Raw genomic sequence first — 16,826 nt, forward strand, 5'->3', positions numbered from 1 at the left:
AATATTTTGATGAACATGATTAATAGATCCTATGAATAAATACCAATTAAACTGTTCTGTTGTCCAGTTAGCACTGTGTTAAGAAGACTGCTTTCTCACCTAGGCAAGTTTAATTTGTGGTCAGCAAGCCAGACAAGTGGGTTTCCTCGGCATACTCCAGTTTCCCCCACAACAAAAGACCACACTCTCGCGTAAAATCATGCCAATGAGAACGATAACTATATTGATGTTATGCTTCACAATTATTGTAAAATAAATAAGTTTAAATTGTTTCAAAATACAAAACTGCCAAAATATATTTTATCCAATTTATGCGATAAGATCCATCAAATTACCTTATTAGTACTTGCTTAAACTATAAAAGGATGCTGTACACACATGTATTTATATTGACAAGTTGTAAGCTGGTATTTGTCTGGTTTTCAGATTCTGGACTGGTTTGTGCAAATGTGCCTTGCCATTAAACACATCCATGACCGGAAAATCCTACACAGGGACATTAAATCTCAGGTATAACATAACCTTTAAATTAGTCATATACAATATAACTTAAAATGTTTCCACAAAGAGGCACTTTTCCTACAGATAATAAACTATGATATATCATTGGAACTGCCAAATTGATTAACCTTATTATAAAAAAAAGCATCTACCTTGCTTGAAATACTGTTTAATAGTCAAAATACTTCTAAAGTTGCTAGTTCCTAAACTATATCCATTACACTATTAATCTTCATCTTGTTTTCAGAATATATTTTTGACAGCTCGGGGTTTGGTTCAGCTTGGGGATTTTGGTATTGCGAAGGTTCTCAACAGCACAGTGGAGCTGGCTCGAACATGTATCGGGACACCATACTACCTCAGCCCAGAGATATGTGAAAATAAGCCTTACAACAACAAAAGGTACTACAGGGAAGTAGTTATCAAATGTAGTCCTGTGTCTCTTATGCTTGTAAAATTGGCAGTTTCTGGTAATAATAAGGGGTCTCAGTAAATAGTTTGCGCTCAACAAATTTTTTTTTGGGGATCCAATGATTGCATAGTAGGTTCAAAATTGGAGTCCCTGGCTTGAAAATTTAGTCAGAAACTTGTGTTTTCCGTGTACGGGTAATCCTCTCTTCTAGTTCATCTGTTTTATGAAGAAGAAAAATCAAGGTATTGTAGGCTGCTGTGACACCATTGTCCTGCAAAAGAATAATGTTGTAGTTATTGATCTGGAACTTTGTACATATATTCACTATGAAAAAATACACTTGGTAAACAATTTCCATATTTCTGTTGAAAATATTTGTGAAGTTATGCAAAGTTATCCCTTGATTGGCAGAGAAAAAGATATATTGCATAGTAGCCAAAAAAAATGAAAATACTTGCAACAATCTTGCTATAGCACGTCTTTATTTCTTATTCACATTTCATGCCAGTCTGACTCATTATTTACAATGGCCTATGATAGTTTTAAGTAAAAATAATTTTCATCAGATACTAATCAATTGATGTACGGTAATGTAGTAAAGCTTTGCTTTTAAAGCAGTATTATTAAATGTTAACTGTACTGTACACTCTGCATCTTTGTCCTGTTTTACAGTGATATATGGTCCCTTGGGTGTGTGCTGTATGAACTAGCAACCTTAAAACATGCCGTAAGTAATTCATATTCAATTTCTATACATACGTGTTCTATGTGCCCAATGTTTGCAGTGTATTTCATCTTAATGATTTAATTTATATCTAGATTTAAATTTTTACTACATATATTCTAGCATGGTTTTTGTTTCAAATAACAATTTGTGTTAATTTCAGTTTGAAGCTGGCAACATGAAAAATCTAGTTTTGAAAATTATAAGGCAAGTACATGTACAAGACTGTGTTATATTTTACTCTCATGAACACTAACACGTGGCAGTTTATAAAGCAACAAACATCTAATACAAAGACAAAATTGACAAAGAGTAGTGCAACCTGTTGATTGCAACTTTTTGCTAGGCTTTAATGTGATTTGACCTGTTCATTTATTTTAATTCCAAGACATATTCCAAATATATAAATTAAATTCCTTCAGTAGTTTCCGATATTTGAGCTTAACTAAAAACCTTGAATGACGCCCAGACAAGCAAAACAGCACAGCAATTACTTCCCTTTGTTGGTACAATAATCACTGCCATCACGCATATTATGGGATATTATAAATTTAGGGGTCAAAGGTCAAGGTCACAGTAACATTGAACGAAAAAAGCTTGGCTGTGTGATAACTTGACAATGCCTGCACCCATGGCCCTCAAACTTGACATTTAGTTACAATCTTAAAACTACCTCAAAGGCATCCAATGTTATTGACAAATAAGCTGTCAATTGAATAGGTGAAATCAAACTGTTTTAATACATGGGCAAGATGATCACTGTGTAAGAGATTGAGAGTTAAGTAGAATAGCTTTCCTTTTTTCTTTTCATTAGAATCATTCTAAAATGAAACAAAAATACATGTTTTTTTTATTTTTAGGAAACACTGATTAAAATTAATATTGTTGTTGCTCTTTTTTTTTCAGAGGTTCATATCCACCATTATCACCAAAATACAGCTATGATTTGAGAAACCTTGTTTCAGCCTTGTTCAAACGAGCACCAAGGTAGGATGTTTGTCCTTCATCACTTAAATGCAACAACTCAATATCAGCTATAAAATAAAGGTTGTCCGGTAAGTGCTGTGGTTGGTGCACTTGAACACACCTCGACAACCCAGGTTCGCTTTCCGGCCTTGCGGCCTGGGCTCATATGAGTTTGGATTGTGGTCAGCAAGTCGGATAAGTGGGTTTTCTCTGGGTACTCCAGTTCCCCCCACAACACAAGACCACACTCGTGCACAAAATCATGCCAATGAGAGTGATTAATATACTAAGTTGCAATAGCTTGTTTCACTGTTGTAAAAGTTAATAAGTTCAATCCAATATCTGCTTCTATTTCTATATATATGCAGTTATTGAGTTATTGCACTAGGATGACAATACTATGCAGTTTTTAATCATTACTGAAACTTATTTAAAATGTTAATAACAGCAATGTATGTGCTATTGTCAAGGAGCATACATGCCATTGCGCAGTTCAATGGAATAACTGAAAACTCTTGCAAAGAATCTTGACTAGTTGATAGGTGTTACAATACTGACAATGAATACCGCTACTAGATGTAACAATACTTGTATTGAATTTTGCTACTGTTTAATTGTTAGATGCAACTCATATACTGTTAATTTATTTGTTTGATTATTGATTACTTTTTATAATTAACAAGTTAACAGCTTTGTTCATGACATTGTTGCTAACCTTTGAAATATTTTATTTCGTGCTCATCTATTTAAATGAAACTGTAGCTGAAACTGTCATCTCAAAATTTGTAAGAAGTACCACAGAGTATCTGTCAATGAAACTTACAGGGAAGTCAAGATTTGAAAGTTAACAATGAAGAAGTTAACTTTAACAAAGTTCTGAACATTTACCCCATTGTGAAGTTAGATTCACACAAGCATTAGTTTTCTGATGAAACTAATTATAATGTATCTCACATGTTGTTCATTATGTATAATGTATTTGTAGGCTGGTGATCTGACCGACTGTATTCCTTATTTTACAGAGACAGACCTTCCATCAATTCTGTACTGAGGAAACCATTTATATCACAGAGAGTCCCAAAGTTTCTATCAACAGAGGTAAGTTCTGGCAATTGTCAGTTAATTCTGAGATTGTCTTATGCTAATAAAGAGAGACATGCATTTGTTTCTGTTACCATTCTTTTTGGAGGTAATTAAGTACAAGTGAAACGCAAAAAAACCCTTGTTTTCATAGTTTTGCTTTGATCATTACACATGTATAACTTAGAATTTGAGTAAACGGTTATAATCAAAGGCACTCAAGCACAAATGCATCTATAAACCTAACTAAATACAAATTAGTGATAAACACCTTGTACTGCACATTTGATTACATGATCAGTGCTTAATTGAAAGAAAATTGCAAAGTAAAGTGACAAAAACAAAACATATTTTGAAAAAGTTAAATTCCATACTGAATGCCTAGTTCTATATTTAGAATGGAAAGACTGCAGAAACTGTATGCACTTATATCAAATATATCAAAAAAAAGAATTAAAAACGCCTATTTCTTAATTTGTTCAATGGGTGAAATATGGATGATCTCAAGTATGATTGTTGTAAATTGATGCTACTTCATAGATTTCCCTCTCAAAGGTATATTTTTATTAATATATATTAAATAAAATGAAGGTGGCTGCCTTTAAGGAGAAATTTGTGTAACAATGCTATGTCAATATTTCTCATATTAAATGTATTTTTCACCACAGGAATTGGAGTCAGAGTTCAGCCATACAGTGATGCATGGACACAAGTTGGGCCGTGCCCTCCCTCCCCCACCAAAACCCGCGGCACGACCTCCTTCAGGTATTATTATCCTTTCTTTCTATTTATATTTGTGTCACCTGCATTTTTCTTGTCCTCTCCCAAGCTTTAGCATTTATTACATAATCTTTACTTACCTTAAGAACAATATTTACGGGCATAATATATGAAAAGGTTTGATTACCTGCCAGATCTAAAAATTTGACCATATTGTGAATAATGAAGTAACCATGTCAGTTATATGTCATGTACAAAATAACATATAATACACATGTATAAGTGGCAACATTCAGCCATCTCCCCCCAGGATTAAATGGATGTCTGCACTTAGCAGCCAACTTTGACCTTTGCCAGAAGTTTCGATCTAATACAGGTTTGACTATACCATGATATTTTCATTTCCAGCCTCCCGTAGTCGTCCAGAAAATGGACCTGGGGCTGCAGCAGGCTCTGCCGGCAAGAAATATGATCCCTCAAAAATATATGGTCAGCCAGTGGTGAGGAAATCCAAGGAAAATAGGTTAGCCATGACTATGTCATGCATTGTTTATGTATTGTTCAGTGCAACTGTTAGAATAGTCAAGTTGGATTGAATATTCATCCAGGATTGTTGTTGAAATTGTTCAAGAAAACTTAGTGGATATGACTGTGTGTCAAGGCCTATCATGCTAAGATAGTTGTCATGTTAAACTTTTTGGCAGAATGTTAAAAATTTAAAAACTGATGAGCTCTGGCATCCGTTTGCAGCTTCATTCATAATAAAAGTTGTACTGTTCAGGGCACCAGCCAAGAGGCCAGGAAGTGCAGGTGGATCCCGTCCAGGAAGTGCTGCTGGTTCCCGCCCAGGAAGTGCAGCTGGTGCCCGTCCAGGTAGTGCCTCTGGTTCCCGTCCTGGAAGTGCAGCTGGGAGCAGGCCTTCCAGTAGCCAGGTACTTGATTTAATGAAATGTCTGTTTAGGTTCCCAGCTTTAATTATATAAGACAAAATAGCTTGTTATCTTTAGTTAATGGCATTTGAAAAATCACACCTTAAAAATTAAATACTGGTACATCGTAGTTTAAAAACTCATCTGTTTTTGAAAAAAAAATGGGGGGTATTGTAATAGCCCTGGTGTTGTCCGCATCCTCATCTACATAATTGTTCAAAAATTTAAATCTTGGCCATAACACAAAAACTTTTGAATGAAACGTTGTACACATGTTGCCAGAAACAATAGGCACATGTACAGGAAGGCCCATAACTCTGGTTTTAATAATCATTGAGTTATGTCCCTCTTTTGAGTGAAAAAACGAGTATTGGAGTTTGCTCTGCAGCACTCTTGTTGACCATATGGTTTTTCTCTGTTATAAGGGGTCAAAGGAACGCCTGCCTATTTCACCATCATATAAGGTATGTGAGTCATAGGTTTTGCAACAGGGCATGCTAGTCTTTTCGGCTGTATTGTGGAATTCTTTGTCTTCTTTTGTTTTTGTGCACACTGATCAAAATGGAGGATTTTTCTAATAAACTTACACTATAAAAGTCTTTTAAAGTTTGCTATTATATATAAAAGATGGATTTGGGTGTCTTTTTCGTGTTACTTTACTTAAATGTGGTTTTATCATCTCGTCTGTTTTTCGAAGAAAATAAGTTGAGGTATTGTGATTGCCTTGTGGTTGTTGGGGTCGTCCGTTTGCAAGACCTTTAATTTTGGCCGTTAAGATATTAAAATGAAACTTGGTCAAAATGTTGCCAGAGAATATGTGTAGCAAGGCCTATAACTCAAGCTTTAAAAATTATTCAGTTGTGCCCCTTTTTCGACTGAGTGTTGGCATTCAGTAAGTGATCACAACATTCTTTTTTAGTATAACCCAAATAATTAGTTAATATTCTTTGGGACCGAGCTCCATTAATTCTATCATATAATTTCATCACTATAAAAGTGTAGTTTTATTAACCCTCTGTTTGTTTTTCTGTAGTCAGTTAAAATCATACAGGTAACATACTGAGTTTATTTGGTAACAAAGGGCTACTTCAGACTTGATAATCTAGTTGTAGCTCTAACTTTGGAATATTTCCACAACAGAAATAATTAATCATAATTTTACAGAAATGTTAAAAAAAATCACTTAAATTAGGTAAAAATATATCAAAGTTTATAGTGTGGGTAATGCTAGTACCTGGGGAAAGGTTTTAAGTTGTAACTTCAATAATCTTTAAGATTCTTTAATCTGTTTAAACGTCACAAATGGCAACATCAAAACTTTGTGTTCATTTTTAATACTGGCTAAAGTTCAATTCGCACAAATATGTTGCAAAATAATGAAACTATGACAATTAGATCATTTCAATTTACGACTAAAATCGACTAAGATCTTTATTAAAATGGTCCCCTGGTCTTTTTAGGGGTATAAGTATTTGCACCTAATTTGAGAAAAGGTATCACTGTAATCGTGAAATTAAGAATGGAAATTCCAGGATTACTTGTCCAAATGAGGAATTCTGGATGATTTCAGGGGATGGGAGTGTTCCAATTTTGAATGAATCAGAGTAATTATGCCTGTGGGATCATCTATCTATTATAATGACCACAACTATAATGTTACGTCATGTTTCAGGAACTCCAGAAGCGTCGTCAGGAGTTGTTGGATCGGGAGAAGAAACGACGTGACGAGGGACGACGGAGAGATGAGGAGGTGAAACGGAGAGAGCTTGAGAAACGACATCGTGACCTGCAGGAGAAACAGAGGGTTAGAACTAAGGACTGAAAAAATATCACTTGGAACTTAAAGCTGCACTCTCACAGATATATCATTTTTACAGCTTTTTAATTTTTTGTCCTGGAAAGAGCAAAATTTTGCGTAAATATCTGCAAACCAATGATAAAAGATTGCTGACAAAATATCAGATCGCAGATTTTCATATTTCAGTTCGAAAATTAATGTTTTATGACTAAAACCGTTACTAACGGTTTAAAAAAAATGCAGAAAACATCAATTTTTTAACCTAAATATAAAAATCTGCGATCTCACTTTTTGTCAGCAGTCTTATATAACTGCTTTCCATCGATTTTCGCAAAATTTGGCCCGTTCCAAGAAAAAAAAATTAAAAAAGTTGTCTAAACGTTCAATCTGTGAGAGTGCAGCTTTAAGCCTTCTTAAGTAATTTCGATCTTAATTGATAAGACAGGTGATACTGATATGAATCACTCTGGAGTCCATTGCTTGGCAGAAACCAGTGCTGGTGTCCTTTTCGAGTGACCATGCAAGAAATTACTAGATTTCAAAAAGTAGAGAATAGTCACTTCTGGCAGAATTTTAAATGGCATTGGACTAATTGAAATAGTAATATGGTTGAAAGATACATTTAGCACTTGAATTGATTACATGTTTAGGGAAACTACAAAAATGGTCTACCTGTGTTAAGTGATGAAAGGTTAATAAAACAGAAGAGAAATAGAGGCGAAAAGGAATGAAAGTTGTGAAACATACATGAGAAAGGTCAAAACTGAAGAAAGTTCTTAAATATTTATTTCAATTTTATAAAGTTCTTGCAATAACGTGATGAACTCCATACTAATCTCATCAAGTAGACCTGGGTTTTACAGTATTTTTTTAATTATGTTATTTTGGCATGTATAAGATGTGTTATTCATAAAAAAGAAGCATAAGGCCTTAAAAAATTGGTTTGGGTAACCCGACGCTACCTACAAAACAGACGCCAATCCTACCATTTTTATAGTCTGATGGTTAAAAAAAAAGAGAGAAAATAAAATTGTGTGGTGTATATGAAGTTTAAAAAACTCAATACTAAAGATTACTTCAACGCCATTCCACAATAATGACATATAAAAAAATATATTTAAAAAATACCTACCCTGCCTGTTTAAGTATAAGATGAAACCCTAACCACACAATTTATTGTTGTTGGCCTATGTATTTTAACTATTTCTGCTCATCGTGATGCATATGTTTAGTCTATTTAATAAAGTCTGGCTTTTTAATAATTCTCAGCTTGCAAGAATGCACAAGGCCAGGGAGGAGGGGTGGACCAGTTTGATAGGGTCCATGGAATCTGACAGCGGGGTGAGTGAAAGATAGTGAAAGTTGTGGGGCAATTCATAAATATGAATATTCTACAACATCCTTTTATGGTTTATGTTCCATTTCTCATTCCCTTGATTCTTTCTGAATAAACCAGATTTGGCACACTTCTAGGATATTCAGAAAATGTGGAATTTGTATTCAAAATTAATACAAGGCATTCCAAAGATTGAACAAGTCTTGTTCTTGCTCTTTAACTGTTCAACTTGTTTAAAGTTCATGTTAAGAAATGTATCAAATCTCCAAGGCAGATTTACATGAATATTCTGCTTCAATATGTCAACATACAAAAAATCCTCACATACAATTTACATTGTTGTATTCAGAAGGATAACAAGAGGGAGGAAGTGAGAGAACCGGTCCGGGCGGCTGGGATCGGTGGACCAGCAATAGGGGTTCAGAGGGTATGTTCAAATTCATAATTACATGCTAGAAATTGTAAACATCTATCTTTAAAGATTGGCTAAACATAGACTACTGTTTTCAAATAAACTTACCCTTCAAAAAAATAACAACGCAAAAAAATGATTGTAATGCCTTTTTCCCTGTAGAAAGTGTCAATTTGAACTGCCCAAACAGCCATGTCAGTTTTAACTGCTCAAAATGTTTTGTTTCTTAAAGGATCGTTTAAGTGAGTATTATTTATACATAAAATTTTATTGGTCAGTTAAAGTGAAACCAGTGCAAACTGCATATGTATGGATCGAATTCTGACAGTTCCATGAGCGATATGGCTTATACTTTTAAAATGACAGTGGATTAACTACTGAAGGGGCGGGCTCATAGCCCTTCTGATACTTTGAAGTGATGTTAGCCCGCCCCTTCAGCAGTTAATCCATTGTGATTCTTTAAGTATAAGCCATATCGCTGATGAAACTGTCATAATCTTTGATCTGTGAAGGCAATCAATAGTCTATAAATGCTGTTATGTAATGTGGAAATTGACTCCATGGATTGGGGTGTAGTTAAAATCATGACCATTCAGAGCTTCAAAGACTGAGGTCATTTGCAAACAGCAGTATGTCAAAGATGTATCCAAAAGGTGTATCCAAGGATCTGTCTGTGTATTTTCATATGAATTCCAGAATTATTTCCACATTTTCTCATTTGTTATACTATGACATATGATGATTATAAAAAAGTTCTGTAACTGGGTTTGATTCTTCATTGTGTATGTTTAGAAGTTACTTAATGAAGTGTTAGTACCATACTAAAACTCTCCCAATATTCAAATGAAAACATGTATATAGAATGAGCTAAATTTGCATTGTAGCCTATAGCTGGGCCAGCAGGTGACCAGAATGGAAAAGCAGCGCGAGGGAAATACGAGCATTACAACCAGTATCTGGACAAGCTTGAACAAGACAGGGAGATACGGAAACGGCAGGAGGGAATCCCACCTAAAGGTAGGGAGGGAGGGTAAAAAGAATGGATAAGGATTTGGGGGCCATTTCATGTAAAATCCTAGGAACAGTTTTTAGCTCGACTATTCGAAGAATAAAGAGAGCTATACTACTCACCCTAGCGTTGGAGTCACACCTTGGTTAAGGTTTTGCATGTAAGCACCTTTAAGTCATTATCTGAGTATTATCTCAGTAAATACTTTATTTATTGCATTGAAACTTTGGATATGTATTCCCATCTATCTAACCTAAGTTAACTATAAATGAAGTTAGATTGCACTTACTTGAATATAATGCAAATAATTGGCCTTTATTATTTGACTTAAAAATTCTGGTTAAGGTTTTGCATGCAAGCACACATAGGTTAATATCTCAGCAACTGCTTGATGTATTGCATTGAGACTTTATACAATGGTACACAACCATCCAACCTACTTTATGAACCAAGTTAGCTATCTCTAGTTTGCATTAAATGCAAATAATTGCCCTTTATTATTTTGACTTAGAAATTCTGGTCAGGGTTTTGCATGTAAGCACATATAGGTTAATATCTCAGCACTTACGTGATGTATTGCATTGAGACTTTATACAAAGGTACTCAACCATCCAATCTACTTAAATAACCAATAAGATAACTCTAGTTTGTATTAAATTCAAATAATGGCCCTTATTCGACATAGAAATTAAGGTTAAGCTTTTGCATGTAACCACTTTTAAGTCAATACCTCAGCGAATACATCATGTATTGCATTGAAACTTTATACACAGGCTCCCAACCATTCAACCTTCCTAATTAATCAAGTAAGATAACTCTATCTTGCATATTATATAATTTTTACCCCTTTTTTATGCGACTTGGAAATTCTGCATGTTAGCACACATAGATTAATATCCCAGCAAATACTTGATGTATTGCATTGAGACTTTATACAATGTTACTCAACCACCCAACTTACTTGAAAAAGCAAGTTAGATAACTGTATTTTGCAAATAATGACCCTTTTTTTATTGGACTTAGAAATTCTGGTTAAAATTTAGCATGTAACCACATTTATGTTAATATCTCAGCCAATACATCATGTAATGCATTGAAATCTGATCTAATTTTACAGTGATCCATTCATGTCTCGCCAAAACTTTTCAATCCTTACACTGAAAAGCGGCGGAATAGTCGAGCGCGCTGTCTCTGTGATGGCTCTTGTTAATCTAGGAGATACTTTTAAACAAAAATATTGTGGCCGTTCTTTCGAAAATCCTAAGAACTATTTTACGCCAATACTGCACTTTTGAAAAGCCTTCATAGATACAAAATTGCCCAATCACATAAGGTTCCTGTTTAAATGCCCGCATTGCCATTCATAGGAATCAAAGTAGAATGAGTATCTAAGGAATATAACATGTAATTTAGACATCAATTAACTACATATATTACCAGCAACACCAGGTTTAGGTCTTTGTAAGAGGTTATCAATATATAACATGCTTTACTCAATTTCAAAGCAGCTGAAGTACTTGTAGTTTTATGCTAAAAACATGTTAGCAAGGCATTTAAATAAATGCCTATTTTATGTGATACAAAGTTTAAATTTTTACTTTGATAAGGTACTGGTAGGATAATACATATTGTTATTCATGAATGGACAAAAAATTGAATGAAAGAAACAAAAAAATGAAAAATGTTTTAGAAATCAAAATCCAGTACTTGTATTCTTAGGAGAAAGAATCAGACAATTAAAATACTTTTAACTCATTATTTCACCATTCATCTTTCCAGCCCCAGTCCAAGCATACATGGGAGCCCCTAAACCACTGCCAGCTGGCCCCGCCCATGTGAGGCCCCTTCCTGGCACCCCTGATCCCTGGAGAAGGGCCCCTCAACCGTCACCAGTATACCAACAGTACAACCAAAGGTATTTGTTCATAATTGCATTATTCCAACTTTTAAAAAAATAAAAATCATAATTTATAAAAAAAATGGTGGTTGATTTCCATTACATTTAATTTCAGTTGTATCTATTGCCCTGTGTTTAGATACAGCAACTGAAGTTTTATAAAAGAAGTATATAATGAAAATACTTTCTCAGTTGTGCAAAGCCTAAAAAATATGATATAATGATTAGTATAATTTATAACCATTATGTGAATAAACTCGGCCATTGCCATTTACAGTGGCAAAAGCTTGCGCCGTCATTTCATTTCATTAAGCAACATTCACCTGCAAGTTATGCCCTTGTTTTACTATATTCATATGTTGATTTTATTAAAATTTCAACAGAGGAGCGAACCAACAATGTGTTGAGCGGCAGGAGGATTTCGTCAGCTGATATAAAGAGGCACACTCAACAAGCATCAAGGACAGTGATAATTCTTGTCTGATATATTTCTGATGAATAATCATTATTTCTACATTTCAGAGGAGCAAACCAGCAGCAGGAGCGTGCTGAGCTGGTGGAGGATTTCATCAGCCGGCGGAAAGCAGCAGCAAACAACAAGATGCGGGGGCAAGCAGAGTTGTTTGGGCCATCCAATCCCAGCGATCCTCGGAGAACACCGACACCTGGTAAGATGTTCTTTCGCTTGTTTGTTTTTCAAAGAAAAATAGTCAAGGTATTGTCACAGCCTTTGTACTTGTCACTGGTGTTGGATAATCGGACAAATTTCATAATTGATATTCAAATTGAAATGGACAACCATAGTACATTGTTAAATTGGATATAATGGAATGTGTATTTCCATACTAAATTTGGGAAGAAAATAAGTTATGTTTACTATGTCTTATATATTTCAAAATTGGCCCAAAATGTTGAATGACAGAATTTTTAAAAAAAAATTAAATGTATACTATATCTGTACATTTATAGCAACGTTTTGATTGAATGAAAGATACTATACACATGAATTTTTATTGTTTTAAGGTTGATAATAAAGTTTGATGGCAATTGATTAAAAATAATCATAATCCATTATTGCCCATGTTGGGCACCCATTGACAATTATGTGATATATTTTATCGTCATGTCATAGCTGTTGGTATCAAGCAATCACTTTCATTTTTGTATATAAGCTTAACACTGTTTAAGATACTCAAATATAATCGTGTTTGCAATGAAAGTGCTCGTATTTGTACCTAGGCACATAAATATTTTATCCTTGTATTTGTTTGTGTAATATTATAATGCTGCATCAAGCCAACAAACAATAATAAGACATCAAACCTCTTTTCCAGTTAACAAACCGAGCGCAGGGAACCAGGCCGGTTCAGCAGCAGACGCTAGGAACCGTGAGGAGCAGGAATACCTGGAGAAACTGCGGCAAATACGGCAACAAAATTACAACGAACGACGCAACATGCAGGCACATGGGGACAAGGCCGGAGCAGAGGAGAGGAAGAAGAAAGCTGAGGCTCTTAAGGTTTGGATGGTTTATTTGTTTGTTTTAACAGATTCATGTGTTGGCTGATTTCTGCCATTTATATTTATGCCTTTTTTTGGGCGAAGATAAGAAAACAAGAAAACTCTCCAAATGGAAGGCAAAAATGCTGCCAAATCAGGGCGAAAATATCAAATAATAATGTGGTGGCTTTTTGCCTTAGATTTGGGGCATTTTCGTGTTTTCCTATGGAAGGTTTACTACTTTTCAAATTTCCACCTGGAAAAGGCGAAAATATATGAAAGGGCACAAAGCAGGCAAATTAAGCTAATTTCAGAATTAAAAAAAGTCTTTGTGAGATATCAAAATTGTCTCTTTTTGGTGTGCTGGGGGATGTGTTTTGCAATCTTGACATTTAAACCTGTGCATAGGCTTTAGTGTTTGTACTCGTAGTTTGATAAGTTTAATAAGAATTGTACCACTAAACATAAGAGCATTGCTGATAGATTTCGAGTGTGTTTTGTCGTTTTGAGAATAGACACAAAAAACACTCACAAAATGATGATTGTGCCTTATATTTCCATCATGTTCTCATGTTTTATTGAAAGTAGTAAACTTATTTTTCATGACAAATGTGAGGACATATCATAGGATAGCATTACTCAATCCCTAAACAGGATCTTGGTTACTTTTACGCAACTGGGCTTGTCCCTGTAGTTTTCAATGTTTCACTTAGCTATTGTACTGCACATAATTGTATGTATTTGTGTTTCTCTAACTACAGAAACAGGCTGAGGACTGGGCTAAACAGAGACAGGAAGCCCTGGCCAAGAAGAAACAGGACTTCTTTGACAGGGAGAGACAGAAAAGAGAGGTATGGTTGGTAGTCCTTTTTCTAGTGTGGTTGTTAAGCTTGTCTGTTTTTCAAAGTAAAAGGTCATGGTAATGTGATAGCAAACCTAGAACCTTGGCTATAACTTAAAACATGTTCAAGATATTGCAATGAAAATTTGTATACATTGAAACAATAAGCACATTTGAAACATTGCCCCTATTTCTGGTATGAATGATTTGGAGTAATTTCCCTTTTCTAACTGAAAAAACACAGACAAGTGTTGACATGCACTTAGCTGTGCGATTTGTTTTTCCTAATTGTGCAATGAGAAATCATGTGTTCATTTAAAATCTAAATTCTGAAATCTAAATTCTGATTTTGTTTTGTTTCAGATGCAAGGCAGAAGGTAAAGCATAATCCATAAAACAAATCAGTTTTTAAAGCAGTAAAAAAAAATCATGTTGGATTGATGGTAATTCTGATCTGGACTGCTTCCTTTCTAATCAAACAACATGACATGTGTATGGTAACTTAAGTGCATTTTTTGGGTGATGATAGGACAATCCAAGGGTATTCAAATAAATTGGATTGCAGTTCAATTGCAGCAGGTATATCATTGAAAGGTTTGACTAACAATGTACTTTTGGCCCCTAATTTCAGGCCTATGGCCCCTTCCCCAGCCCCAGCATTTCCTATCACAGGGGCAGTTCACGCCCTAGGGGTCAACCCCAGGGTAATAGGGGAGGCTCCGCCACCACAACCGTGAGTTTATTTCATAGAGTAATGTCCTGAATTGAATGTTATATAGTTGTTAGTGTGATAGCAGTCAAATTTCGTTTACTATTCAACTTGAGCATGTGAAGTATTTGTCAATCTTATACAGAACCAGTGAAGTAAAAATAGTTTTTTTTAATGGGTCTGACCCACAAATAAGCTGGTTCTCTGATAGCTCCATTAACACAAATGTTAAGTTTTGATTTGGAGACTCCATATAATTTTGGTATAATTTGAAAGGTATTTACTGTTTACTAATATATAGGCCGTTAATACAGTTGGTATATATTTTTTTTCTTTTATTTCAACTGAAATTGGATGTAAATGACTTATTTTGAAATCTTAAAAGGGCAAAAAAAATGTTCGCTGCATTTTTTGCGGTAACATTTTACATTTTCTTTGCACAGAGAAAGCCTTTCATTTGATACCAATACAAATCCGGAGTATGACATGTTATTGTATATCCTTTCTGGAGGACTGTTTATGTACATGGACATGTTTTTTGTTTGTAGGGGGCCTGGTATCACCAATGTTCTCGGTGCTCTGGGTGGTCCGGCCAGGGGCGTGGCAGATGAGGACCAAGATAGGGCCAAGTGAGTCATTGCTTGAAGATGGATGAGGCTTGTGTCATGGTTCATTTTAGCTGATCTGTCTTTTTCAAAGAAGAAAAATTTAACATGGGCAGAAACTCAATAACTGTTCAAGATGAAATGAAACTTGCCAGTTGGTGCACATGTTGCTGCATTTTGCTCTGCGCTTCTCTTGTTCCTAAGTGGTATCATTGCCACATTCCTTTTTAGAATTATCCTCAATTTAAATGAATTTTTTATCCAATATACAGTACACAAAAACCTGTTCTATCTTATGTCGGTTTTGAAGCAGTTTACAATGAATCGAAAATCATTGCTCAGCTTTAGTTATAAAGTAAGATACTTGTAGGTATGGTAAATTTGTTTCTTTCATAAATATTTTGTTTCTTTGGTAATTGTGGTAATTGTTTTTATATTCTTATCTTCAAGGACACCAATGCAAAAACAGAAGGAAAGTATACTTAAAAAGTTAAATGAAAAGGTAAAGTGCATAATATTTCAAATTATAACTGTATCGCAAAAGATGTGTGTGAATTGTTTATTAATTTAAAGCAGCTTTAAAATATAGTATTTTAAATTTGAATAAGGAAAAACAATGTTGTGACTTGTATTTTTTGTCTTTTACATTTATTGTTATTTGTGCAGTAAAATTCATGATTTTATAATTTATACACATGTACCTTACTCCTGGTGCACTGTCATTCTGAACAACATAACTGTATGCTTTACAATGTCTCCACAAGGGACCACCCAAAGAAGAGGCACCCGAGTCCGCAAGGCCCCGGTGGGGTGAGGGTGGCCCGGGCTTGAAGTTTGCCGAGAAACCTGAAACCATGGAAGTAGCCCGACCCCAGTGGGGTGGAGGTGGCGTGGGCTTGAAGCTTGCAGAGAAACCTGACACACCAGATCCCGCCCGACCACAGTGGGGAAACGCACCCTCCCTCGACCTAGCACAGATGGCTCTTGAGGAGACATCCTCACAGATGGAAGGTTAGGCCATACCAAAATTTATTTAATGTTAAGTGTCAGTTACCAATTCCAAAACCTACCTTACATGGCAGGAAAAAAAATCATCTTAAATTTAAAGATATATTCAACAGGTGATCCAAAGACCCATTGTGCAAACAAAGCTGTTTAATTGTTGGTTCCTATTTATATGGTTTGTAAAACACACCTCTAAACTTGTTTCTCTGCTTTATTTTGATTTTTGTAAACTGTTGTTGTATGGTTTGGAAGGCTGTTAACCTACAGTTCAGATGAAGCTGAACACAAAATGAATTTGGCATGGCCTTACAAAATTTATGTAGATATTTAAAAAAGTTTTTGTATATTACTATCTTTAACTGGTAACAGGCAAGAATTACTT

General features: G+C 34.9%; 1 protein-coding gene across 4 annotated transcripts in view; it reads left to right on the plus strand.

The window, feature by feature from the left end:
* Window positions 1-16,826, plus strand: part of LOC128227283 (serine/threonine-protein kinase Nek1-like) — a 39,155-nt gene that overhangs the window by 8,438 nt on the left and 13,891 nt on the right. For 2 of the 4 annotated variants that reach the window (XM_052937672.1, XM_052937673.1), the window contains exons 7-29: window positions 427-510; window positions 749-903; window positions 1,586-1,640; window positions 1,801-1,844; window positions 2,544-2,624; window positions 3,626-3,701; window positions 4,352-4,448; window positions 4,812-4,926; window positions 5,185-5,335; window positions 5,758-5,796; window positions 7,005-7,136; window positions 8,400-8,471; window positions 8,816-8,893; window positions 9,763-9,895; window positions 11,667-11,802; window positions 12,307-12,452; window positions 13,119-13,303; window positions 14,046-14,135; window positions 14,489-14,502; window positions 14,757-14,858; window positions 15,383-15,463; window positions 15,890-15,941; window positions 16,204-16,450. In XM_052937672.1, coding sequence (XP_052793632.1) covers window positions 427-510; window positions 749-903; window positions 1,586-1,640; window positions 1,801-1,844; window positions 2,544-2,624; window positions 3,626-3,701; window positions 4,352-4,448; window positions 4,812-4,926; window positions 5,185-5,335; window positions 5,758-5,796; window positions 7,005-7,136; window positions 8,400-8,471; window positions 8,816-8,893; window positions 9,763-9,895; window positions 11,667-11,802; window positions 12,307-12,452; window positions 13,119-13,303; window positions 14,046-14,135; window positions 14,489-14,502; window positions 14,757-14,858; window positions 15,383-15,463; window positions 15,890-15,941; window positions 16,204-16,450 — 2,365 coding nt within the window. The remainder of the gene's footprint in view (window positions 1-426; window positions 511-748; window positions 904-1,585; window positions 1,641-1,800; window positions 1,845-2,543; window positions 2,625-3,625; window positions 3,702-4,351; window positions 4,449-4,811; window positions 4,927-5,184; window positions 5,336-5,757; window positions 5,797-7,004; window positions 7,137-8,399; window positions 8,472-8,815; window positions 8,894-9,762; window positions 9,896-11,666; window positions 11,803-12,306; window positions 12,453-13,118; window positions 13,304-14,045; window positions 14,136-14,488; window positions 14,503-14,756; window positions 14,859-15,382; window positions 15,464-15,889; window positions 15,942-16,203; window positions 16,451-16,826) is intronic. The other 2 variants (XM_052937675.1, XM_052937674.1) reach the window with 2 other exon arrangements.

Source organism: Mya arenaria, chromosome 3 (genome assembly GCF_026914265.1).
Source record: "Mya arenaria isolate MELC-2E11 chromosome 3, ASM2691426v1".
NCBI classification, from domain to species: Eukaryota; Metazoa; Mollusca; class Bivalvia; order Myida; family Myidae; genus Mya; species Mya arenaria.